This window comes from Clavelina lepadiformis, chromosome 8 (assembly GCF_947623445.1).
Source record: "Clavelina lepadiformis chromosome 8, kaClaLepa1.1, whole genome shotgun sequence".
Lineage (NCBI taxonomy): Eukaryota > Metazoa > Chordata > Ascidiacea > Aplousobranchia > Clavelinidae > Clavelina > Clavelina lepadiformis.
Window position 1 is genome coordinate 16,415,421 of NC_135247.1, and position 24,636 is coordinate 16,440,056.

General features: G+C 38.0%; 2 protein-coding genes across 8 annotated transcripts; one reads left to right on the forward strand and one right to left on the reverse strand.

Moving 5' to 3' along the window:
• Positions 1-1,165: 1,165 nt before the first annotated feature.
• Positions 1,166-23,792, forward strand: LOC143468676 (short transient receptor potential channel 5-like). 7 transcript variants are annotated; one of them, XM_076966014.1, is made up of 21 exons: positions 1,169-1,370; positions 2,990-3,200; positions 5,319-5,414; positions 5,726-5,909; positions 6,191-6,261; positions 8,379-8,585; positions 9,117-9,315; positions 9,475-9,615; positions 9,851-9,998; positions 10,357-10,509; positions 10,700-10,819; positions 10,959-11,150; positions 11,751-11,828; positions 12,280-12,385; positions 13,937-14,091; positions 19,296-19,448; positions 19,542-19,641; positions 19,917-20,056; positions 22,740-22,870; positions 23,231-23,423; positions 23,583-23,792. In XM_076966014.1, exons 1-21 carry the CDS (start codon positions 1,317-1,319, stop codon positions 23,718-23,720), a joined length of 2,970 nt encoding a protein of 989 aa, XP_076822129.1. In that variant the 5' UTR covers positions 1,169-1,316; the 3' UTR covers positions 23,721-23,792. The 7 variants fall into 7 exon arrangements, with proteins under 7 accessions (XP_076822130.1, XP_076822129.1, XP_076822128.1 ...); XM_076966013.1 differs by lacking the exon at positions 19,917-20,056 and adding an exon at positions 20,609-20,748; XM_076966011.1 differs by lacking the exon at positions 19,917-20,056 and adding an exon at positions 21,019-21,161.
• Positions 14,925-17,880, reverse strand: LOC143468678 (very long chain fatty acid elongase 7-like). The gene is made up of 6 exons (XM_076966018.1): positions 17,667-17,880; positions 17,196-17,383; positions 16,666-16,746; positions 16,190-16,361; positions 15,840-15,967; positions 14,925-15,601 (listed from the first exon to the last, which is right to left on the reverse strand). Exons 1-6 carry the CDS (start codon positions 17,725-17,727, stop codon positions 15,329-15,331), a joined length of 903 nt encoding a protein of 300 aa, XP_076822133.1. The 5' UTR covers positions 17,728-17,880; the 3' UTR covers positions 14,925-15,328.
• Positions 23,793-24,636: the final 844 nt, after the last annotated feature.

Here is a 24,636-nt window from a genome sequence, read left to right on the forward strand (position 1 = left end):
AAGTCCACTCCAAAAACACGTTGACCTTAACTCAAAGAATGGTTCTCAGTACCGGTAAGTAGGCCTGCACCAAAGTAGGAACGTTTCAATGATATGTAGGCAAGTGGTTAAGCTGTTTTGTCGAAAATATGTCACAAATGTTTTGATAATTATGACAACGTTCGTGGCAATAATGACGTCACCATATGAATTCAACAGGCTTTAAAATGTGGCATTTGAACAAAATACGGCAGTAGTTATAGCGTGGCAAAACCTTTTAGGTGGAAGATGACGTTGCATATAGGCGATTAGTTGCAGTTGATATTCATTTTCAGCAGAGAAATGTCACCGATGAAAATGTCATTTTTGGCATTAACTCTTAAAGTTGAAAAATCCCAAGTTACTCAAAAACTTTTGACTGGCATAGGCCTACTCTTCGTTGACTCAGAGCCAACTTGTTTTAACACTTGCCTCTCAATTTCAAAGGTTTACCGAAGGCAAATAATAGGGCGGAAATTACATTAATATTTATGGGTTGAATTTTGGTGCAAACAGTATACATAATTCAAAACCTCACTTTTTGACCAAAGTATACAGAAAGCTTTTCTATTCTATTGATAAATTGATTGGAGACGAATGACGAGCTTAATATTTATTGCAATTATACGGTAATGTCTCTTTTTGAAGTTTGTTTTGAGCTGAACTCGTAACTCACTTATTGAAGCTTTTGTCAGTTGTAGTGATTGTGGAAAGAAAGAAAGAGCATCAGGATATAAATAAACACAAACAGTTCGAGTTAGTTTACTGCGTCTTTTACAAACTTTCATTGCCCATCAGCTGTTTTTTTTGTTTGTTTCCTATCAGCTAGAATCTATAAACATTGCTTGCGATTCTCGGTCATTGGTTCGCCATTTAAACCTGAAAATAAACCCCACAATAATTTTGGAAAAAGATCTTAAACGAAGCCAATTTATCGCCCTTTATCACGGTATTTTCGCTATCATGTTTTTATAGTCATTATTTTTTATGATAATTAGCTTCTTAACATCGACGAAGAATGTGTGATTTTCAACAATAAATAAGAATAAACCAAAGTAAGTAAAAAGTAAATTGTAGAGTATTTATGCTTTAAATCTAGTCGATCTGCTGTTTTTTCCGCCAAACCGTGACCGTGAATTTGCTTAGCCCGGCCAGTTGTTTTAGAAGGATGAAAGACTAACATTATGCGCTCGCAGTGCGGATCACGTTGAAGTAAAACGACAGAAGAATTTTTGGCAGAGCAAGTATTTTAGTTTGAATTTAGGTTACAGAAAGCGTACGTGACTAGCTGATTTATTATGCCTAAGGAACAATCAAAGCCCAAAAGAGTCCCATTCGGTGGATTGAAGGAGGTAATTTCTGATATTTTTTAAATGGATTCTTCTTTATATGGAAATGAAATATATTACTTCGTAAGTAAGTTTTACAATTTTGCTGTTTCTGTGACGACTTAAGGTACGCAGCAAGGGATATTTAGTGGTAAAACATGACGGACGTTCATGAAGTACAGGGTTGAAATAATGAAGGTGTAAGCCTAAACTGCCAGTTATTCCACTTTATTAGAACAGTAAAGTTTGCTATATTTCAGTGAGCTCTCAAAGTAATTTAGACAGGAAGAGTAGGACATGAATAACAAAAGCTGAAATCCTCTTAGGCCTATATGTAAGACGGCGATCTTTAACCGATACATGACAGCATGGCATGAGATAATCTGCTGTCTTCTTACGTGATATTAGTTGTAAAGACAACATATTATACGTTATATTTTAGAACGTTGATGATGCGATCTTGTGGGTACTATGGCTGTCACTGTATTTTACATAACAAAACCAAACTTTTTCTGCAATGCACTTTTTCTCATTTCTTTCTTTATCCATACGTAAAAGTTATCGCATAACCTAAACTTAACCCAAGTCTATCTTCTAATCTAAATTTAGTCACAACTTATTTTTGTTCTGTATTAGTAAAGAAAATCAGCTTATACAACGTCTTTTACACGAACCTATAAACGCCTGTCTTTCACAAACGAATATCTAATTACGGGGAAATATCCACCTCCATATATTTTTGCTAAAAGGAAGTGTCACCCTGTGTTATGATAGTAAATGACCGTTCGCATTTTATCCGGGTCACTGTTCCTTTTAGACGTGTTATAATATCGGTTAATGCGCGTTGTTTTCACCCTTTCAGTTTTTGGCTTTTGTTTAATTTTTTGATTTTCGGTGACTGACGAAAAGTTGTTCATCGACCATGCGTGAAACATAGTATTGGTTTAAGTTTGTTTTCTAAATAGAAAATATTTTGCTATTTTAAAAGCTGATACAGTTTTAGATGGAATTAGTGAGGCGATTGATAAGTTTTGTTTGTTGTGTAACAAGCAATTGTTAGGTTCAAATAGCTCAAATCCACAGAATGCCTCATGCACCTATAGATTTACTATAAATATTATAGGTCAGGGAAAAGGATATATGAGCGGGACTACACAGTCTTAGGCGAACAAAAGCACAAGCTATTTAAAAATGATGAATTCCAAATAAATTTCGGGGTCTATTCAAACACCGTCGTTTTGGACTATAAAATATTCATAAATTACCGTTTGCATATGCCTAAAGCCCCTTGAAATGAAGCTTACGAAATCTTCAGGTATATTTTCATTCAAGCAGATGTATCTCAGCAGCATTTGTGTAGAATTCATTTACTGTCTCAATGTATGAAAAAGCCTTGTGTCATTCAAGCCTTGTGATTTGTGGTGTATTTAATTGGTTGTTAATAGCGAAGTAACTTGTTGAAGCCCCCATATTAGGTTTCATTGACAGTTTACGCTCAAATTGGATAATTAATTGGTATTACAATCGTACGGGAATTCGAATCGTCTGGGAAGTATCGTGCGGTATAAAAGAGAGTGGAAATTTATTACTCCTTTTATGCACGAATACCAAACTACTTTATGTGTTTCTTTTTAATGTTTCAGGCTTCAATAAAATCCGCCTTTCAACTTCCTACGTTTATTACTTTGCCCGGATTTAGCGTGAAGGACTCGAAACCTACTTCTCCAACAGGGTTTGATCCGGGAGCAAGAGTGAAACGCGTGCAACCTAGTCGACGCAACAGTGTTGCTTGTGCGCTGTTCGGAACAAGAAGGCGACCTACAGATAGCCCTATCAGTCGTGCTATTCGTCAAGGTACGGTTAACGGATGTTGGTATTTTTCCGAAAAAAAAAATTGTTTATACATTTTATAGAGCATCTTTAGCAGAATTTTAAACCTCTTACGCAAAGGTTTGGGAAGATTAAAACAAACTAAAACTTAGCTATAGTAAAACATCAGTCAGAATTAGCGCAGTAGTTTAGGTAAAACTGAACCTTTTCGCTTTCCATGGGAAAGTCGTTTGTGATTACGTATTTGCTTGCGTCATCCAATTTACTGCGGTTGCTAAAATGCGTGAGCTAACTATTCGGCTTTGCAGCGAGAAATCAACACTTTGTGAGAAAGCAACACGTCGACTAGCATGTAAGCGATGATTATATACTGACAATAGTTTGTGTCACCGTTTGTATATTTTAGTTTTTGCAAGTCGGTGTATTTGCTTGAAAAAACGGATTGTGAGATGTAGGTTGTCTAAAAGAATTTCACAAGTTCATTTACTTTGTGGTCTTCTACGCTTCTCTTCAAAATCGAACATCCAGATATTTTTTAGGTGTACGATGAGTTGAACTGTAAGCTACAGCAACCATTTGTGACTTAATATCATGATTTAATTTGTCCAGGAGTTAGCCAAATAACTTATGGTTTGCTATACATAGTATAATAAGGACGGGTTTGCTGATAAATATGCCAAATTTTTTAAAGGGTAGTCTTAGTCAAACAGCTGTTCGTACAAGGGATGAAAACTTTTACCGCTGGAAAGAGCAAAGCTAAAACCTCCTGCCACTTAAGTATCAGGAAGCAAATAGTTGAAAGTGTTTTCAGTTATATGTTGGTACAAGTGTTTTGCTAAATTCGTTGTGTAACTTCATTTAGCCTATGTGAGCGAAGTTTGTTTTGAAATGGATTTTGCTTGCCAGTTCACAAAGGTCGCGAAAATTTAGTGGCGAGCACTTAGTCCACGAAGCTCATTTGCTAATGTCACTGAAAAATATTTCACCGGTGCCTGTCGGCATATTTGAAGTGTAGGCTATGTGCTTGGTGTGAGGGTACTGCAGAGGCAGGGTACCGGATAAGTTAGCAATTATTCAAGCAAAAAGCTTTAGAAAAACGCTTTTTAAAACACGCATGTTGTAGGATATGTCGTTGTGTTTTGTCGCACATACTAGAATGATGAATTTCACGTTTTAACTGCTAGTGCGGTATTAAAATAGAATAAACTCTATGACCGTTCATTGTTGTGAAGTTGACCTTTCGATGAGGGTTGTAATTATGCGCATTAGTGCCATTAATCAGCCTACTAGGCCACACTTTAGGTGCATTTGGACAAAGTAATTTTGTAAGCCTGTTAGTGAGGTCATTTTATAAACTTTCTGCTGTTGTATGTTTAGCTTCGGGAATAGGCCTTTGAGCGAAGAAACGTTTTTGCAAATAGCAAACAACCCAACGCATAATGTTAAAAAACCGTAATCATTACCTCAAGGTTTTGTCTATGCGGGTGTGTTTGTGATAAGTCAGTGGTTCCCAGTCTAAGAAGACGGTATGCACTTTTGCTTTGACGAAAATCAGATACGCACGTACAGGCTAGGCCGTGAATCATTTTCACATCATCAAGCAGGTGTGCAATTAATCCTTCCCTGTTTTTGGCGTCAGGCGGGAATTTTGGTCATTTGTTTACTGTTTCATGGAATTTCTTCGCATATACCTCTTCGATATTAACTATTTTACAAAGCAAATTGTATAACCTCGTCTTTACACTTCACCTCAAGTAATGCGTGAATGTGGTAGGCTAAATAGCAAACTGCGTGTTTCTTTAATGATTAAGTTTTTAAAAACACCGACAAAGTTTCAATTCGCACAAACCGTCTGAGTTTTGTTCACAAGCGTGAGGGTGACCCTGGTCTAACCCAACTTCGAACTGTACGGAAGCAAAATCACAGCACGCTTGGCAGCCTTGTAACTTAAAGTAAAACTTAAATTTTAATAAACAAAAATTTTAGACTCCTCAAAATTAAGACACGCGATTTTACCCGCACGATCTTTGTCAACCGCATTAAATGTTTCTATATGCACTGGTGCGTAACGTCTCACAAGATGAAAGGCAATGGAGGTACATGACGTAACTTTGTAAGTTTTTCTAATCAATTTATTTGCAGAGCGGGAATCTTTAAAAAGAAATAGTTTACCGTGTATTTCTACGCTGTCCGTATTGCGTCAACATCACAGCGGAAGTCTAGACTTCCCTGATACTGGTAAGTTTGATATCATTTTCCTATAACTAGTGAAAACGTCACGTCACTTTAGCTCGTTTGGGTAATCGGGACCACATTTAACCGAATTTAAACGAAAAATACTTTTACACGCATGTAAAAATGGTCCAGTTTGTCTTCAACTGTACAATATAGGCTATTATATGGATATCTGTTAATTTAAAATGCTCCATTTTGTCAATTGTTCAATGAAATTATCTTCACAACTGCCATAAGCTTGATTTGTTCAAAATACAGGATTTATAAATCATTTCAATTGCTTCTAAACGTAAAACAATTTCTTTTTTTTGCAGAGGAAAACGACACTGTGTCGAGTAGTAACATAAACTTCAACCTGGATTATAACGACGTGGGTTCAAGTTCAAACAGACCCAGTTCAACTACAGCTCTATCAAGGAAGATTGGACGAGCTCGAACTAAGATAGAAAGTGTAACTAGAATAATGTCAAAAAAGTCTATCGACGACAAACAGGAAGGGTAATTACAGTTATCCAATAGCCCTAGGTTTTTTACTCTTTGCAAAACTGTGAACTGGTGTATAACCTAAGCGACTTCATCTCATTTTTTTGGTTGTTGTAACGAAATGTATGAAAACATCGAATACCTTTAAATCTAAATTGGACTTTGCGAAAACAACTATTTACCACCATTAGTCGGGAAATTTACCTTGAAACAACTATTCAAATAAATTTACGTTGAAATATGCTTAGGTTGTTTAATGTCGATTTGTAATACTGTAATTGCAACCTTTAATATAGATCGTTGCCAGCATCCTTGGCGAGGAGAGTGAACATAAACTTGCCATGGATGATTAGTAGTCATGGTTGCGGTAAGGGAAAGCTTATAATCTTTTTCTTGTAGTTATTTATCCTTTCTTTTGTTTGGGCACGTTGATGTAGATTAGATTGTAGTAGGTGTAGTAGATGAAGTAGATTGATGTAGATTATTATCATTAGAACCGGCTGTATTACGTTTTGTGATCTGTCAGTTTCCACAGCTATACTACGCTGCATTCACTTTGTCAACTACTTTTGGGTCATATTTACGGATTTATTAGTAACGTTTTCTAACAAAGAAAAGTCTGCTTATTGGTGAGGTTTACATTACATTAGAAGAATATTGTTTCAGCTGTTTATTTTCTGTTACAAATTGCCGGCTGCTCCACGCAACGTGTGCGGAAAGTTTTATTTTTCATTTCTGGTAAACGCTCAGTATATTAAGAAAAAATCATGTAAGTTAAAAGTTTTATTCATACTAATCAAAGTTAAAAACCCACCGTATTTAATTCCTTAAAATTGTTCACCTACGACGTAAGCCTGCCAAGCCGGATTCATTGAAATAATTCTGGTAAAGTGAAATGCAAAATAATTCCAGTAAAATCATTATTATTCTGTCGGTGTTGTCTCTTCGTACGCGAACATTGGAAAGAATTTGAATGTCACCCGTAGTGAGTGAATGGCCAACACATCCGCTAAAAACTAACACTTACGTCAGAAAGTCGTCATCCAATTACATAATCCCACGGAAATTGTTAAAAATGGGAGATGGATGCGCTATTTACATGTTGGTCCCAACAGATATGACAGGCATGACAGCCTTGCATAAGCCTATCGTCTACTCTATATAATCAGTGACTGACGGTATATGTTAAACTTCCGGTCATCCGTCGATGCACAACCTAACAACGCATCTTGCCTCCACGCAATATCCATAATAATGTGCAGTAGCTATAGGCCGCATAAAAATTTTTCTTATAGCCCTCATTTAACCCAAAACTGTCTACCAGAAGCCGTCGTTAAGTAATATCTATACCAGCTTGTCTATCTTGAAAGGGCGTTTGATAACTTACCTACTGAACTAAAGTTTGTCATAAACTAAGCTTGTAATATGTCGTTCATACAGTATATCCAAGTATGTTTTATCACAGACCTCACGCAGTTGACAAAAAACATTGTGATGTTCATTTGTCCCTCCAAAGTTTGACATCAAAGTTCGCTAAGGACTTCACGCTTGAACGGCGCGAGTGCATAATAATAGTTTATTGGCGCTGAGAAGTACCTGGTGGACTATGTCACCAATGATAGTGGGGTGAATGAAAAATTGAAATGTGCGTGAATAAGAAAGATATATTGCTTAGCTTGTTTTAAGACAGGCTTGATTATAGGTGCACCGTATGTACCGTACAATTATACATAACTTATTTTTCATTTCTCGTCCACTTTCCTATTCAAATAAATTTTGTATGACAGCTTTGATGCAGTGACATGATCCTTTTAGTAACTGATGGCAAATTAACAGGTAGGAGTTTTAAGTCTAAAGTCATGGTTTAAATATCGATACATTTTGAAAGCCGGATGATGGACGCAGACGTTGTCAGCAAACGTATTTAGGTTTGTTTTTCAACGACCTTAAACTAAATTGTAAGCTGTAACTGCACAACCTTTCGCCACAGTTATTACTCGTCTTACTGAGGAAGTTGTCTTCATTTCTTGAAGAGCAAATTCTGCCACTGACAACCTTCTGTTATACAAATCATTTTCATAATGCTGCAGAATAAGGCGTAGTGTGGGTGCAGTTATGGCAAAGGTGGTTATGGCATGGTAAAGTGGATTTTAGGATACCTTGTGTGATAAAAATATTATAAAAATGCATAAAATGCACAAAGTGGAAAGCTTTAGAATGCACCACACGCAAGGTACAGCCGCAGATTTTCTTGCTAACTTCTAGACACACAATGTCACTAAAACCTAAGCTGGAAATTGGAAAAAGTTTTTTGTAATTTTAAAAAGCTGTGTTTCGACGTTTTATCGTCTCTCCTAACATGCGTGCACATGTCAATGTGTGTGTTCTTGTTTTTAAAAAGTATTTTAAACAGTGCTTGCCAAACCCACGACAACAAAGGAAAGCGCACACAAAACCTTCTAAACAACTTACGCTCGGTTGCAGGTGAATTGAACAAGCACGAGCTGCAGCTTCTTCAGTATTCCGCCGAGGGTAACTTGGAAGGTCTGAAGGAGATGTTCGAACAACAAACCTACTACTTATTTCATCTCGACGTAAATTGCGTCGACTCTCTCGACCGTACAGCTTTGAGCTTGGCCACTTTGAATCATCATTTGGAGATCATTCAGTTTCTTCTCAGTGACGAGATACGTAAGTTTTATTGATTTATGTCATCTTATACGATCAGTTTTACGCAGCAGGAGCTGTTAGGAACATCAAACGGAAATTTTGCTTGATAGCTAGCCAGCAATTATGTGAAAATTTGCTGCTTGATAAAGATTATGACCGTGTGACTGTGATGCTTTAAACGCGGGAACGATTAATGGAACTATACTATATAATGTCACGACTTGCTGTAGGCGGAAATGTCTGGTTTCATTTTTTATCTGGCGTTTAGGTGAAACAACTATTACATTAAAATCCTTTGCTATTGAAATTTGGCGTGTTCGTTTGGCTCACAATTAATTGAGAGTTTTTCTCTTGCCAATCCTGTGCTAAACCACCACCCACAACGTTATGGATTAAAATGTCTAAATATAGGTGAAAAAAATAGAATTTTAACAAGGTTGACTAAAAGTAAATGCTTGGGGGCATTTGACAATAGACCAAACGTAACCTTATTTTGCCAAACAGAGAATCAGAGTATTGATCTTCAACCCGAAATTTTATAATAACTTTCAGACGGCTTGAAGCTTGGAGATGCACTTTTTTATGCTATTCAATGCGAATTTGTTGAAGCGATTGAACTTTTGTTGGAAAAAGACCCTCAGACATCACTACAAGTTGCTCCAGGAACTACGTCACCCTTCGAGCCCGGCTTAACGCCTTTTATGTTGGCCGCACATCGCAACAACTACAGGATTCTATCTATGCTCTACAAGTAGGAAAATCTGAATATTGAATACACTAGTTTTAACTAAAGAAAAGAACAGACAATGAGATTCAGAGAGAGAAAGACAGAAAGAAGGAGAGAGAGAGAGAGAGAGAGAGAGAGAGAGAGAGAGAGAGAGAAATAATTTATTTAATTCTTTGTTTTCAGCTACTCTCATCGATTGACATTCAGTGACAACGAGCTTCTTCTGGATGAGGGATTCGATCCATTTTCGTGGGATGCAGTGATGGAGAGACTCCTGCACTATCGAGCCAGAGCCAGCCCTGCATTTATGCTTCTCATGTTCAAGTAAGTTAAACTTTTTAACCTGGTCTATACACAATGTAAAGAAACTGATTGACAGAAAATTTCGGTTTGTTATGAAACTTGCAAAACATTTGACGAACAGGTCACTGGATACTGGCAACGATTGTAATCTTTTTATAGATCCCCATTTCTAATGATTTTTCAGTGTCCTTAGTTTTAGCGCTTTTACGCTTTTCCGTTACCGTTCGATATTTACAAGTTTTTGTGTCCTTCAAAGCGAAAAGGGTATGTCGTGGGACCCGCTGAACGCCGCCATGGACTTGTTTGGGGAACTCCATGTCTTGGCAACGCGCGAGAGAGAAGTTGACGAGTCGTATCTCCATATGGCAGAACAATGTGAAATGTTTGCCACGGATCTCTTGCAGGTTTGATGCGTTCAGATTTTCCCTTTATTCTTAATTAACTGCAGCATATCTAACCCTGCTGCAAGTTGCAAGCTTTATGTAATACATCAATGACACAACAGCCGATGACATTCCATGTCTGCAAAAAAGGATGTGATTAAAAATTCTAACATACTCTGTCGGTACAACAAATTCACATCCCTCCATCCATAACTGTAGGCAATTATTAACCTCGGATTAACCTATTTCGTTGACCTTTGCAACCTTTCCCCAAATTAATCCCGAATCGTTTCATACAACTCATCTGGCGACGTGTTGAACATTAAAAAGTCACCTTCTTGCCTCCTATGAACATTATAAAAATGTCGTTGTGGTATAGGAAGTCCGGTCAGCAAACGAGTTGGCTGACTTGATGTGTTACGATCTGGAGGACGACGAGGGCTCTTTAGCAGTTGTTAACGCTGATGACGCAAACAGCCTGGAACCTTTGCAACGGCAGAAAACAAAACATTATCTTAAACCAATAGAAAAGGTATTAACATTTTACAACTTACCGCTACTGTAATATGTTGTTTGCTTTTTTCAGTCTTAGCACGTCGGATATCTTTACTGAAAGTGGTAGAGTTTTTACCCCAGTTGTAGTGCATATCTAGGCATACCTATATGAGGCAAAACGTAAATTGAGAGACTTCCGTTATTTAAATTATAAATGACTATTCCAGGCGGTTAAATACGAAATGAAGGATTTTGTCACTTCTGACAACGCTCAGTTGGCTCTGATTTATATTCAAAAGGGAAGTCTATTTCGTGGTTTGAAAGGTTACAAAGCGACGCTACTCCAGGTAAAAGTTCGCTCTAAATTATTCATTTTAGGCTTTTAAAAGAGATATTCTCCATGTGTGGTCGCATCGTAACTTATACAACGTTAAGAATTACAAGACTAAAATTGACTTTTGCACAACATTTTGTTTTTTTTTTCAGGCGTTTCTTGGTTGTATCTTTCCGTTTCTCAGCATCGCTTTCCTGCTGGCTCCCAAGAGCGCTTTCGGTCGGCTCATGTTGAATCCAACTGTGAAGTTTTGGTGCTGGCTTTTGTCAGAAATCGTGTTTGTTCTTTTGCTTTTGTCCAACACAATCTTAATGCAATATGACGTCTTCAATGGACTTGATGAGGTGAGTTAATAACCACAATGACCTAAACCCATGACACCGTATATAGACAAGAAGGCGTTGCCTATGTTGCGTTCTGACGTGTATAGAAAATAAGTTACACATTTATGTTGACATTTGACATTTTTGTTTGGTTTACTTTTATTAGTTTGGTGTATATGGGCTCAGGCTAACCGTAAATGTTGCATTCCACGATGTTAACTGAATATATTAACCATGTACGTTATATTACATGAGCAGTGCTGCCATACGATCATGCTTCAAAATGCCTTGGCTGTAGCGTTTATCCAAGCTTGATTCATTTTTTACGATGTAACCTCATTGGGTTTTTTCCTGAAGTTTACTGCCTGACCTATAATATGATAGTTGCAACGTGTTGTGCAACTAATTTTGATTGTATACTTAACACTGAACTGACTAAAGTCTATGGAAATAACGACTGACACACATGACACGGAATCTGTTAAACACTGCTCGTTACACAGCTCTTATACCCACGAACCAAGTTCTGATTTTGGTTACTTTTGACGTCGGCTTTGATGTACAGCATATTTTCGACTTATATTTTTCGGCTAAAGCATTTAAATCCCACTTGTATTCCAGATATCACCGTTTCTGATAGCAGCCTACTTCTGGATTGTTGGAAAATTTATCCAAGAAGTCAAAGAGATCAAGAATCAGGTTAGCTTAAAAGTTTGGACAAAATTTATCCTAAAAATCTTTGTTTTTTGGCAAACAAACACAACAAGTTTCATTTGTTGCATTGATGCTGCATGTAAACGGCAAATATAACAAACAAGAAACCCGGAAAATCTATAAATGAATGTTTGCTTTACCCAACTTACGGTATATACAAGAATTTTCTGAGTTTCCGCCTATCTCGACAAGGCTCAATAAATAATTCAAACGCAACTCAGCATAAGCCTAATATCTCTTCGTTTTCCGGGGCCCTTAGGAGTTCGTCTCCCTCGCAGACATCTTTTCTGTAGAATTACAAATCAGGGGAATGGTATAATTGACCCTTTAGTAAGTGGTAATCTGCTTGATATAGCCCAATCGTGAACTCTGTAATTTATGTTAATGTTTTCTTCTTGTTTCTGTATTTAGATCATTAAACGAAATATTCTTGTAGGGTTTGCGTGAATACATGTCTGATATATGGAACTGGAACGATATGGCCACGATTCTACTTTACACGGCATTTATGATTTTAAGAATAATTCATTTTGCACGAAAAGGTAAGACCCCATACAACTTATTCCAAATACACTAACTTGTTAAAGCTGTCTTAAACGGCCTGTTCTATGTAGATTACTTGTAAGTTCATGTTTCAGTTCACATAAAAGTTTTAGTGGTAGCCTTTGAACTGTAAGTGGGAAGCTTCTGATAAGATATTTAATCAGACGACAGAAAGTTGCGAGAACGTTGTCAATTTACAACAGGACTTTAAATTTCACTTTCTCAGAAACCTAGCACTGCGGACCGATGCTACTATGCCGCACCTTATATTCGTTCCTTTGTCATGCGATTACAAGTAGCTCGTTGCATGTGTAAGCGTTTAAATAATTTAAGAATATATTTTGAAACCTCCAAAGGCACACAGTCAAAATTTCGCCAATCAGTTACAGTACGAAGATCAGTCATATTTTACTGGGCTTTTTGTGCTGTGTTAAACGTTTTTCCATCGCGGACCTGCTTCACTTCCCGTACTATGATGTAAGGCCCATTCCCCAATGACGATAGCCCGACTGCTTTTACAGCTTATAACCATAGGCAAGGCATTTCGATTCGTAAATGTTACGGCATTCTCAATTTTGGTGAATTCGTCATGCAGTTTGCTGTCAGTTACGACAAGACAATTTGGGTTAAAAAGTATATGAGACATTTTGGTAAATTTCTTCAATTTGTTTACTTCTTATCCGAGTCATCAAGATAACAACAATCTCGGCCTGCAGCCGAATTCCAAGTAAACGGCGAGAATCTTGTAAAAAAATCAGTTTCAGGGAACGTTGAAGCTGAAGAAGAAGTCTATTAAGGGAGTTAAACGCGTTAGCTATCCGGGTGGAATGGGCACAAACGATAGGTGATGTGATATAAAGGTGAAATTGAAGGTGGAAATGGTGAATAGATGTTTGAACGTCTCAAGAAATTGCAAAGGCGACACCACAGCAAAGAAACGTATATGAGCAGCTACGTCAACATGGCAATTTCTGCTGGTCGATGCGAAACTTGGCGAAACTTAGGTTGCCTGACGTCAGAGCTTAGAGGAGAGCGTCAAGCTGGAAGAGCAAGTTAAGTAACAGTTAATTGCCACGGTTGGTGTATCACTGGAATTGTCATCGCCTTAAGAAGAAAGAGAAGAGCAAATTCTGAGCATGCATCATCAGTGATAGAGGTCTATTGTCAGACATGAAGCTGTGCACAAGCTCCAGAAGAAGACGACAACGGATCTGTTTCAACGATGCACAAAGCTGGATGAAAAAGAACGAGAATCGATGTAATTAGATCCGATTGGATGATTCGGTTTAAAGAACTAGGCGAAAACTGGGTCAATTGGAGAAATAATAAAGAAATATAAAAACCGAGAGAGATAAACGGCTTTCAACTTTCCTAAGGGGTTAGAACTCGACAGGCTGATTCAAATGTTATCTATAAACGTGAAACAAACATGACGCGCCGTGACTCATTGAACGAAAAATTTCTTAGATTTTCATCATAACATCTGAAACAAAATTCAAAATTGATCCTGTTTACGATCAAGCGATTGTGACATCATGTATTTGTTGTAGATGACGACTATGTGAGACGAGGCAGCGGTTACTGGCATGCGGAGATGTGGGACCCTTTACCCCTTTCAGATATATGTATCGCGGTATCCTACATCCTTATTCACATGAGAATCATGGAGCTTTTACGAGCTGAGAGAACATTTGGGCCCCTACAGGTGAGGAAATATGCGTCGGTCTAACACAGGGGTTCCCAAACATAAACGTGAAGCGTTTGCTATAAGAATTGGCGGAGAGGTTTAAACTTCAGATTGCGTAGTAGGCTACAACCTATAGTACATTTTGCTTTGTCGTATGATCTAATCTAATGTAACTAGTGTATAATTGTGGAGGCTGCTTTAGTTTGGTCAGATAACCATAAAATCGAGAAATTTTGCAATATTATTTTTGGCAAAGCAAAAGGGTTACGTTGATACCACGGGTTTCCATAATTTTTGGACCCCGGGTTGCAGAAAGTCAGAAACTGAACTCACCGGCGTCGGGTTGTGGGACCTCTGGTTTAGTTGGCTCTGTGGTGGAGCGATGAAAGCGCTGGGTTCGCAGTAATGTGACCCGGGTTCGATACCCAGCGCTGCACTGTTGTCATGCCTTGAACAAAGCGTACACGAAGGTCGTTCCTGTTTAGTGGTCCTTGTGTACAATAGGCTACACATTTCGGCAAGACTATACCTGAAAATCGTCACACATAAAAAAATATTGTCAATCGAAATTTTTCACTCAGACGAACTCGGTAACCCGGTTCAAGCGGCAAGGAATCATCGCTTGTAGTTTGTAATTCGCGAAAAGATTTCTCTCAGTCAGAAGATAAAAATTCTACTGTACAATAACACACCATACGACTGGTATAAAAACAAAAACTTTGGGAACCACTTCTCCTAATTTTTTCTGCCTGGTCCGTTATTCTTTTTGTCTTGCCTTAGCATAGCACATAAGCATGCATCCCAGCAAACCCGAAGGTTATGTTTAGTCAAATAAGTCTGTTTTGCATCAATCACGCCTAATTGATATGTTTATTTGGTTTAAATATGTGATTACATAACGCGATCAACCTGCAGGAGAAAGAAAAACATAAATGAAGACGAACAGTACATTTAAAACGATTGTTGAAATAGATATACAGCTCTATTTAAATGTTTAATAACATCAGCTCTTCCGATAGACGAAGGGCACTAAATACGTACCGGGTAGAAACGGTACATGCGTTTTCTTGCCCAATTATTGCTACTGAGTTTCAACGTATCAAACAAAGCTTTTAAACTTCCAAAATAAACCCGAGTCCGAATCATCAAAAAGAAAATTTATTACGGAATTCTAACTTCCTTTTCTAGATCATGTACCAAAGTCAAATCGCCTAATAATAACAAAATGCTCATTTGTGACTAAAATTTTGAATATTTATTCTTGCTTCTTGATACCGTTGGCCACTGATCCGTTTTGATGATGGCTGTAGCCATTTGCCAACCCTCCGTTGATTTGCTTCCTTACACCATTGCTAGCCGCCGACTTGGCCTTGCTTCCACGATTTAAATAGGCCTTAATGTAAAAGTTCAGGAAGAGTACGAGAAGGGAGATAGCGTAGCCTATCATCATGGAACACATCCATTTTGCATATTTGCAATCCACGGCGATGCTTCGTATGCAGTAGAAGAACAAAATCACAAACTGGCTCTGTAACAATAAAAGCATGTCACGTGTCACTTTCAAACGTTAGCAGTTTCTTTGTTGGCGCCAGTCATTAGATAAGTCCTTGCCAATGACGACTTAAATGCGCCTCTTATACGTCACTAAATTTTGATATTAACGGTTTGACCCGGCTTTTGAAATCGCTTCCAAACATCCAAACTACACTTTGCGATATCTTGTGGAATGCCACTAAGGTGCCATTAAATGTGAAATTATCGCTTACCAATTGTAGCATCGTTATGTATTTCTTCCACCATAAGTATTTTTGCATTTTTGGTCCACCCGCGCTTAACCCGTAATAAGTGTACATGACGGCGTGCACAAAGGAATTGATTCCGCCAAATATGTAACCTGTAACAAGTGAATTCCTATGAATGGCAATCCCTTACATAGGAAGTCGAATATCGAACTAAATGTCCCGATGGTGTAGTCGACTGCTGTACTGTAACATTATTTTAAGGTATCATTTGCAGAAAAGCTTTATCTTAAATAGTCAACCTGTAGCTGTACGACACTGTTTATTAGGATCATTGGCACAGGAACTCGCGATAAATAACATCTGTTCAAACTAACCTTGACCGCCGGGTAGGTACTTAGTTGTGAGCCACCAAATCCCAATCATACTGGTGTGGTGGTAGCTATGAAGGAATGAAATCTGGTTGTATTTTTTGCGCAAGGCAAACACGGCCGTCTCCATTAGTTCGATGTACTTGGAGAAGTAGTATAGCCAGCACACTTTCGCCATCTAGGGGGAATCAATTAAACGATAGTTAGATCAAATTGAAAAATAACTTTGGACGTTGTTAAATCGCGACAATTTAATCGATAAAGATAAAGAGCAAACACTTTTCAAACTGCAAATAAATTATTAGACATTCGTTTAATTATAACCTCTGTATCATTCAGGCAACCAGTAAAGCCTATATACTGTAGCATGTATATGATTCTATAATTCGGCAAACAGAAAATCTCAAGCGACAACTCAGTGCGTACAAAGTGCACAGCAAACGCTCTCATTCGTAAACACATTAAGTTGCCACGCCTCTTACCCGTAGCGAGGTCGGAGAGTTGTCATAAATGACTGGTTGACATGTCACGCTGTAACCGGCTACGTAGGCAGTCATGAAGAACTGAAAAGAATTACGAATTGTGGTTAAAAGAAACCGAACAAACTCTAAGTAAACTCTCGTATACCTCAGTGTGTACAGGGCTGGTATACACGCCTTGGCCAAATATAAGGTATTGGTCGAACTAAATTATCGCCGATGCTTTGTATACGTTAGCAACCAAATCAAGACTGCCAGTAATATTTCAACCAGCATATTCAAAATTCGTTAAACGTTTTAGTTCGTGCCAAACACATTAAGCATCTTAATTGTTTACGTACCTATAATGTGGCACGATTCTCTAAAGTTGTCCTATGTTCTAACGTAGCACATGGGGTAAGGTGTCATATTACCGAGCAATTAAAAACAATAGCAAGTACGTTTTACTTTAAAGGACCCTCCAAAAAGACTTAGTATTAAATAATAGCGATGAATACACATCGTTGTAAGTGCACACCGTCTATTAACCATACCTCGTATGTCATATAAACAGACAGAGCCACCATTGTCGCGTTGTAGGCAATTATGAAAGACTTTAGGTTGTACGTTGGCATTTTGGCCGTCAGAGACCTTGCATTAAAGCTCATATATGCGTAACAACATGCTATGGCAATCGGATAGACAGGAGATTCAACAAGAAGCCATCCAGCTGTTCGTTGATCTGCAAAATAACAGCTTAAAACTGACTCTTCGTTAACATACGGTCATCGCCACGCTGTCGTATGATTGTAAAGGAAAGCATTACCGCTAAGATTGCCAAAAGCTATGGTTGCGTCTTTTTAGCGCGTTTGTATTAGAAAATGATACTGGGGATATCCGTCACGAGCCTTGTGTGTTTACAGCACCAGCATAATTATCGAATACCGCGTATGTCAGTTAAACGGAGAAAGACAAAACTGTCATCAGCATTCACATTTTGAAAAACGTATCCGCAATCCACATACCTGCTCTGTCGTAGATCGCCTCTTTGTAAGCATCTGCTAGTTCGTGCCATAGCATATTCATTTGCAAAAATTGCCACTGGCCCTAAACACCAAGTTAGCACTTATCTATCGCTTTCTTGCGAAATTCGAAGCGACGGTCAGTTTTATGGTTTGCTTACTCCTAGACTCAATTAATTAAACGTCTGAAATACAAAGCTGCAAATACGTTAGATTCGAAGCAACGGTACTTGATGTTTCTTTAAGATACTACTCTCAGAGACGTTTGTCGGAAACAAAAACCATTGCCCGGTAACCCTAAGGAGGTATCTTTGATCGACGTTGGTTACAGTTGTTGGGTTGGTTGCCGATTGCTTGGAATCGAACCGCTTGAATCAATATGTAGCTTAAATACGCCTCGAACCTTAACCTTAAACACCACTACATGGGTGCTTGGGTCAAGTTACTAATATCCCATGATGCATCAAATCACTACCGAGCGCCTGTGCTGGATCGTTCAGCTGGAAGCGTTACTGTAAATACAGCCTCTACAGTACACTGCTGCTGTCGGTTTCATCTACTACCATCACTAAAACTTTGCTTTACCGCCAAGCGCTATATCCTACTTCCTGTAATCCAAAACTTATATACGCTAAGCTAACGAACATAGATGACCTTAACTGCACCAAACCTAAGTTAAAAATATATTTCAGTGCGAAACCTGAAGGCTATTCCTTTGCTTTTGCTTGGTCAGAGACTAACGGTAACCAATTTACCAATCTTTTGAAATTATTGAAAAAAAACACAGTATAATTCCTCAGTGTGTAATTCTTCATAGCGTATGACTAGCCAGCTGTTGGTTTTGCAAAAAGGCACTGTAGACCAGTAATTCAACAACATTTTAAAATAACGGTTAAGCGCAACAAACTTCCACTCAATGAACACATAATGACTAGCCTGTGCGGTTGCCTTTGAAGCTAGTCCTTTATGGTCTTATCCAATACCAATACAACGTTTGATTTTCTGAATCTTTAAGACTGTATATGTTAAAAATTAACTTGGTTGATTTCTGCCGCCTTCCGTACTTCGAGTACTGCTGCCGTTTTGATGGTACTGCTCTGCTTATTATTATTAAGCGTATGCTATGAGCGCTATTACGATAGAGTCACGTGGTGAAGCGTGCAGAGCGAAAAACGTGACATATTTTCAAAAGTATTACGTCATTTTCTTCTCTACCCGGAGGTCGCTTGCTCGGCTTCGACTTACATGAACCAAACATAAAGTATGCTGCCTAGTACTTCGTGTCATCAACCGTTAACATTTGAGGGCGACAACCAGAAGGTCCTTTTTTGTTTAGTAAACCGCAGGAGGTAGTTTCAGGTCGTGTTATGTTTAACAGAGAAGACATCTGACATATTGTGTCATGTGCTTGAACAAGCTTACAAACGTTACTTTCTAGTGTTGACTTTTGACAGCACGAAAGTTAGTTTGAAAACTTTTAAACCTATAAGTCAAATTATAATTTAACCAACAACATTTCTCATATTCTAAGAATTTTCTAAAACTGTCGTCATATATAGACGACGTAGTACATAACCGGACACATCTTGTTTATATGTGAACTTTGATTTTTGAACTTCGATCTTTTCGTAGGTGTCGCTTGATTTAATGCTCCACGATGCCTTGCGATTTTCCATCATTTTTTGCATCGTCTTCTTAGCCTTCGGGAGCGGCATTACGGAGCTCTACATCCCTTACGGAAAGGACAAAAACTGTTCGTGCAACGCTACAAACCTCTGCGACACCGTATGTTGTCTGTTGTTTATGGTGGTTGTTGCGTCAAACCTACCAACTAAGATCTGTGTGGTGTTTGTTTTATTAAATTTTGTTTGTGTTCAGGATATTCCCATGGTCAACAGTTTACCAGAAGCTTATTGGTCTTGGGATCCGATAATTAATGGTACCAATAGCACCAAACCACCTTGCGTGTCTTGTAAAAGTAAGTTTGTTTCTTTGTAGATTACGTGGTATTATTAATATAACGATTTTTTCACCAGGGCAATGGGAATCATTTTCACCGACACAGCTGTAAGCTACAGACTGTACCATTACTAAATGTGCTCTGCGCAACATATTCGGAAATATAGCCGTTTTGTAACAGAACTTTTTAAGTGAAAACTGTTTTATCAATAACGTATAGCCATGTCTTTCAAACGTAAGTGAAATACATTTGAACTCTTCCGTGAAAATCACAAAAACTTACAAATTACAAAGGCTCGGACGACTCTTCATTGCAATTGACAAGCTTACAGCAAACGGCGGTCGGACTTTTTTGGACAATGTTTGGTTACAGGGATCTGTCAATGTCGATTTTCAGTGATAATTGCCCAGAAAAAAACACCGTGGTGTCCATGGTTCGTGGGTGAAAGTCTATGGTTTTTTGTCCTTTGATTTTTTAAAGGTTTCGAGAGTTTTTTAATCAAGTGTGCAAATCATAACTAAAAATTTTTTATGGAGTGTATCGTGTGATGAAGAGTGAAAAAATGCTACGCCGCTAAAGCTGCCAAAATTGGCAGTTTTCTTGCCCATAGTTTAAGTCTTTCTTCAACCAAATAACGTTATGTGGCAATTCGTTTGCTTCTGTCTCGTCAGTGAGACTTGTGAAAGTAGTGAAAACCTTTTCTATTACGGTAGAGTGAAACCTGATAATATTCTGTCCGTCAATTGAACAACTATTCGACAAGTTCCGTATATTTGCAGTCTTCTTTGCCATAATGATTAACATAATTGTGTGGGTGTGGTAGTAGTTAGATGATTGAGCTAATATGATATGCTTTATTTTATATTTTGTTATGCTGCCCTAATTTGAATAATTTCTGTTCCCCGGAATACGTTTGTCATTTCTACTTAAACATCTTGTCGTCAGCATAGTCTTGAAAGTATTCACTCCTGCCATTCCTTCACAGAATCTGACGAAAGAGCCTACGAGCTGACGTCATTTTTTTCGTCACTTGTTGGTTTGTTTTGGACATTGTTTGGTTACGGGACCCCCCAGCTGTGGTACAAGATTGAAAATTGTCCACAACCCCATCAAGTTACAGAAACGGTCAGTTCAAATGAATGGCTTTGGAAGACTCGGTCGCTTTTATACGCGTCCAGCATTCTAACCTGGGCTGGCCTACTCACTTCATCCTAACAAACGTCTTGAGCACTTTTTGCACAACTCAACCCAAACCGAAACCTACTAGCATAAAAAACCTTACTAACACCACTAAATGTACTTTAGGTACTTTTGTGACCTTTTTTGTCGAACGAAAATGTACGAATTAGTTTGATACAATTACACAAAGTCTATTGGTTCTTAATTGTCGTGTAGATGTAGGCGACGAAAAATCCTTGCAAATGACTGGACTATTTTCTGGTCTCAATGGAATGTTCTGGACTCTATTCGGTTATGGTTCGCCTCAAGAATGGTATCCAATCAATTGTGATAGCAACAGTTATGAAATTCAGGAAGCGGTTAGGAAACAGTTTTGCATGAGTTTGTGCTTAGATATACGCGTCGTAATCTTGCTTTCAGTCGACGTTGTCGATATTTTCCTTTAGTACAATATTCCTATATACAGTAGATGGCGGCAGGTGTTCGTATCTGGTATATGTACAGTAGTTGGTATGTTTGTTATATACTGTATACGTTTGCATGGTTTTGATTATGTGGTATTTTGTCGACGAATACGATTTCGGAAGAGTATATATGTCGTGCTTTGTGCAAGCGTTTCCCTTTCAGAAATATCGCTAATGCTAATGAAATTGTAAGTTGCTAGCCGTGCTTTTTTGCTTATCCTGCTACATTTTTGTGGACAAGCAAAAAACAAAACATTACTTTTGCAGTATTTTGTCAGAGTTTATAAACTTCTTTTTATGAGGACGTTGATTCGCGATCACCAAGACATCTTTTAAACAGCCAAAAATAAACATTTATTAAATTTTTAGCGATTTCTGGTGAGGCCCAAGAGCCAACCCAGTTTTTCTGGGTGCTGCTTGGACTTTTCTGGACCCTATTTGGCTACGGTACTCCAAGAGAATGGTATACTATCAACAATTGCCCCGAAAAATATTACCTGGAAGAAGTGGTTAGTTACGGAAGAGAGTCGTTTTTTTAGCTTTTTGTTCTGTCATGATCTTTGACCTCTTCAACCTTTTTCAATTCGCTTTTATGTTCATTGCATTTCGAAATTACAGGACCGTTAAAAGTTAACTATGTGACTTTTAACTCTTCCTTTTGTTTTACCTTCGCAATACACATTGTTTTTGTTCCATATATCGTCCCATATAGAATTGTATTCAGAAATGCATGCTGTGCATGTCAGATATCTAAATGGTGTTTTTTTCACCACGAATTTCCTTATTTTGTTTTATTTTTCTCATAAATGTGGGTTGCCAAATGTTAAACAACTCCAAACACGGTCGATGCGTTTTCGGTTTTTATTTTTGCTCTGTTGCGCTACCTTGCGGTGATCGAAAGTAACGCCATATTTTCGACTGAAATCAGGTCATCGCTTTTCCGAAAGCATTTTTATATCATCAAGCTGTATTTTGGCAATCAATACATTTTTCAAATGATGGTGTGTGACTGGCATGATATACTGTATCTTATTCGGCAGCATTGCAACATTTTTTATTTGTCCAAACGTTTTCAATTGTAAGTGCAGTATAGTCCTAGACCAAAAATTTACCATTTGCATAACAATCAACAAATTCTCGGGTTCCGGTCATTTGAATTTTCTTATTTGACATTGTTCTTAATTGTGCTATCTAAACGCGTGTTTGCAATCGTTCTTAATTAAATTATTAGCCAGTTACAAAAGATGGCGTTTGGACAAAGTAAATCTTAGCGTGCGTGGAAACGTTGAAAGTTTGCAGCGGTTGGTTTGGCTTTGCATTTTGGACACTAATGGTTATGGCATGATTTGTTTTGAGCAATAAAGTTTGTGCTTCAATATAAACACTGTAGTTTTTATAACATTAATAAACACTAAAAGTTAACGATTTCCTGGTTTGATTTCCGTTTGTTCAGCATGCTACTTCTTCCCACAGATTGGTGGTATTATTATCGGACTTTACCATTTTGGGGCTATCATTGTTATTGTTAACATGCTTATTGCCATGATGAGTAACAGTTTCCAGAAGACTCATGATGATTCCGAAAGGGAATGGAAGTTTCACCGGTAAAGTATAGCTATGTTTATTTGAAAGTTTCGTTTCAGATCTATTGATGCAAGTTTAATTCTCTCTATATATTATATAATTCTTCATTGAGGAGTGCGTTTTTCACCCATTTTTAAATTCTTACATCACACTGTATTCTTTACTGATAAGCTTCAACCTTTCTTCGTACCCGTGTAAACTTTTGACTGATATTTAATAACATTTGTTTACTAGCTAATATAAATTTCTGTGTACTGTTGCATAATGAATGGATTTAGCTGAATCTGCGTTTTTGTTAATCTAATTGTTTCTTGAAGTAAAACCGGAATGAGAATAGTTTTTTGAGAGTTAACTTAACCTTGTCCGATTGCGTTTCATAGCACACAACTCTGGCTCAAGTTCATCCGAAATGAGATCAATAGACCCCCTCCAATGAACATTATTCCTCAGTGGAAGGTGATCAAGGCGTTCTTTCAATCTATCGGCCATTTCTTCCGGAGGTTGGGCACCGTTTGTATGAAGAAAAGAAGTAACGAGAGTATGCAAAACCACAATGGAAGTCACTTACCAATGGTAAGAATTCTCTCATTTGTTGTAATTATATTGGACGCACAGTCATGTACGGTTGATGAAGAATCCACATATACTTCTTCGATCCCATACTCTTGTTCAAACACATTCAAAGTATCGAATACGTTTATCATTTATCTCTGAACATTTTTTTACCAACAGCAAAACCGTCGCCATCAGTTGCATGACGACATAAATGGAAGTCTTTTTGACGGAGAAACCCGATACGCGAAAGTCGTACGACTGGTTGTGCTACGTTACGTCAAGCTAAAAGTTCTGCGATCTGAGATGGTTATATGACAACCTTTGCTGTTCCTATCATACTGCTGTATTAAAATTTGTATCGTTTCTAATATAGTGCCGAACTCTATACCTGTTTTCTGAGTGAGCCGACTGCTCACAATATTAGACACTACAGGTCTTTTTCTGCGAGAAAATGTTGTTTGCATGTTCAAAATGTGATCGATCACATCCTATTCTGGCCTTCAGAGAAGTGTTACGTTCTCTTTTTTAATCTGCACTTTTCTCTGTTTTGTTTTGTGATATCTATTATTCTTTTTGAAGATTTTTGAGGATATTTTTGCAACAACTTCTGCATTTTGTTTGCATAACGATTGAATTTCATCTCAAAACTAATTTCAAATACTGTTTAAATGACGATAGCTGATAATTCTGAAGTAACTATGATTGCAAACTCTGCATACTGCGTGTTGCCACCCAATGTTGCCAACCTTCAGCTGAATGTTTCTGCTGAACCTAAGAATAAAGAAAAATATCGCACAATTTTAGCATCGTCATTTCCGCCTATCAACCGACGGCACTCGATTCCGCTCGAATCTCATCGAAATATAGGAAGTGACAACCTCTGTGGCGTGGAGGAGCAAACTGCAGAGCATGTCACATATCCGATTATCCCATTTACTGTGCCCCAAAGAAATACATGGTCTGCGGGTTTTGGATGACAGCACCATCTACGCCACCATCCGCTGATCGGCTCCTGCTCAGGCGTCGAACTCTGGTGGTAGAACAACGACTGATCACAGAATGACGACCACCTTCCTCAAAGGAGCCGACAACACTTTTAAAAAGGACTAATTTCCTTGTTTGTTTTATAGAGTGGAATTACTAAAAACGCAATTACTTGAAAAATTCCGTCTGGGTCTCCCTGAAATTTTACATTTTAGTATGCCTTAGGTTATTATCTCACAGAATCCCA

Coding starts and splice junctions, on each gene's coding strand:
- LOC143468676 (XM_076966011.1), top strand. CDS start 1,317: ATGCCTAAGGAACAATCAAAGCCCAAAAGAGTCCCATTCGGTGGATTG. Junction 5,415..5,725: donor TCTAGACTTCCCTGATACTG/GTAAGTTTGATA, acceptor TTTTTTTTGCAG/AGGAAAACGACACTGTGTCG. Junction 11,151..11,750: donor TCTTCAATGGACTTGATGAG/GTGAGTTAATAA, acceptor CTTGTATTCCAG/ATATCACCGTTTCTGATAGC.
- LOC143468678 (XM_076966018.1), bottom strand. CDS start 17,727: ATGAATATGCTATGGCACGAACTAGCAGATGCTTACAAAGAGGCGATC. Junction 17,384..17,666: donor GGCGATCTACGACAGAGCAG/GTATGTGGATTG, acceptor GTTATTTTGCAG/ATCAACGAACAGCTGGATGG. Junction 15,968..16,189: donor GTACCTACCCGGCGGTCAAG/GTTAGTTTGAAC, acceptor CACTTGTTACAG/GTTACATATTTGGCGGAATC.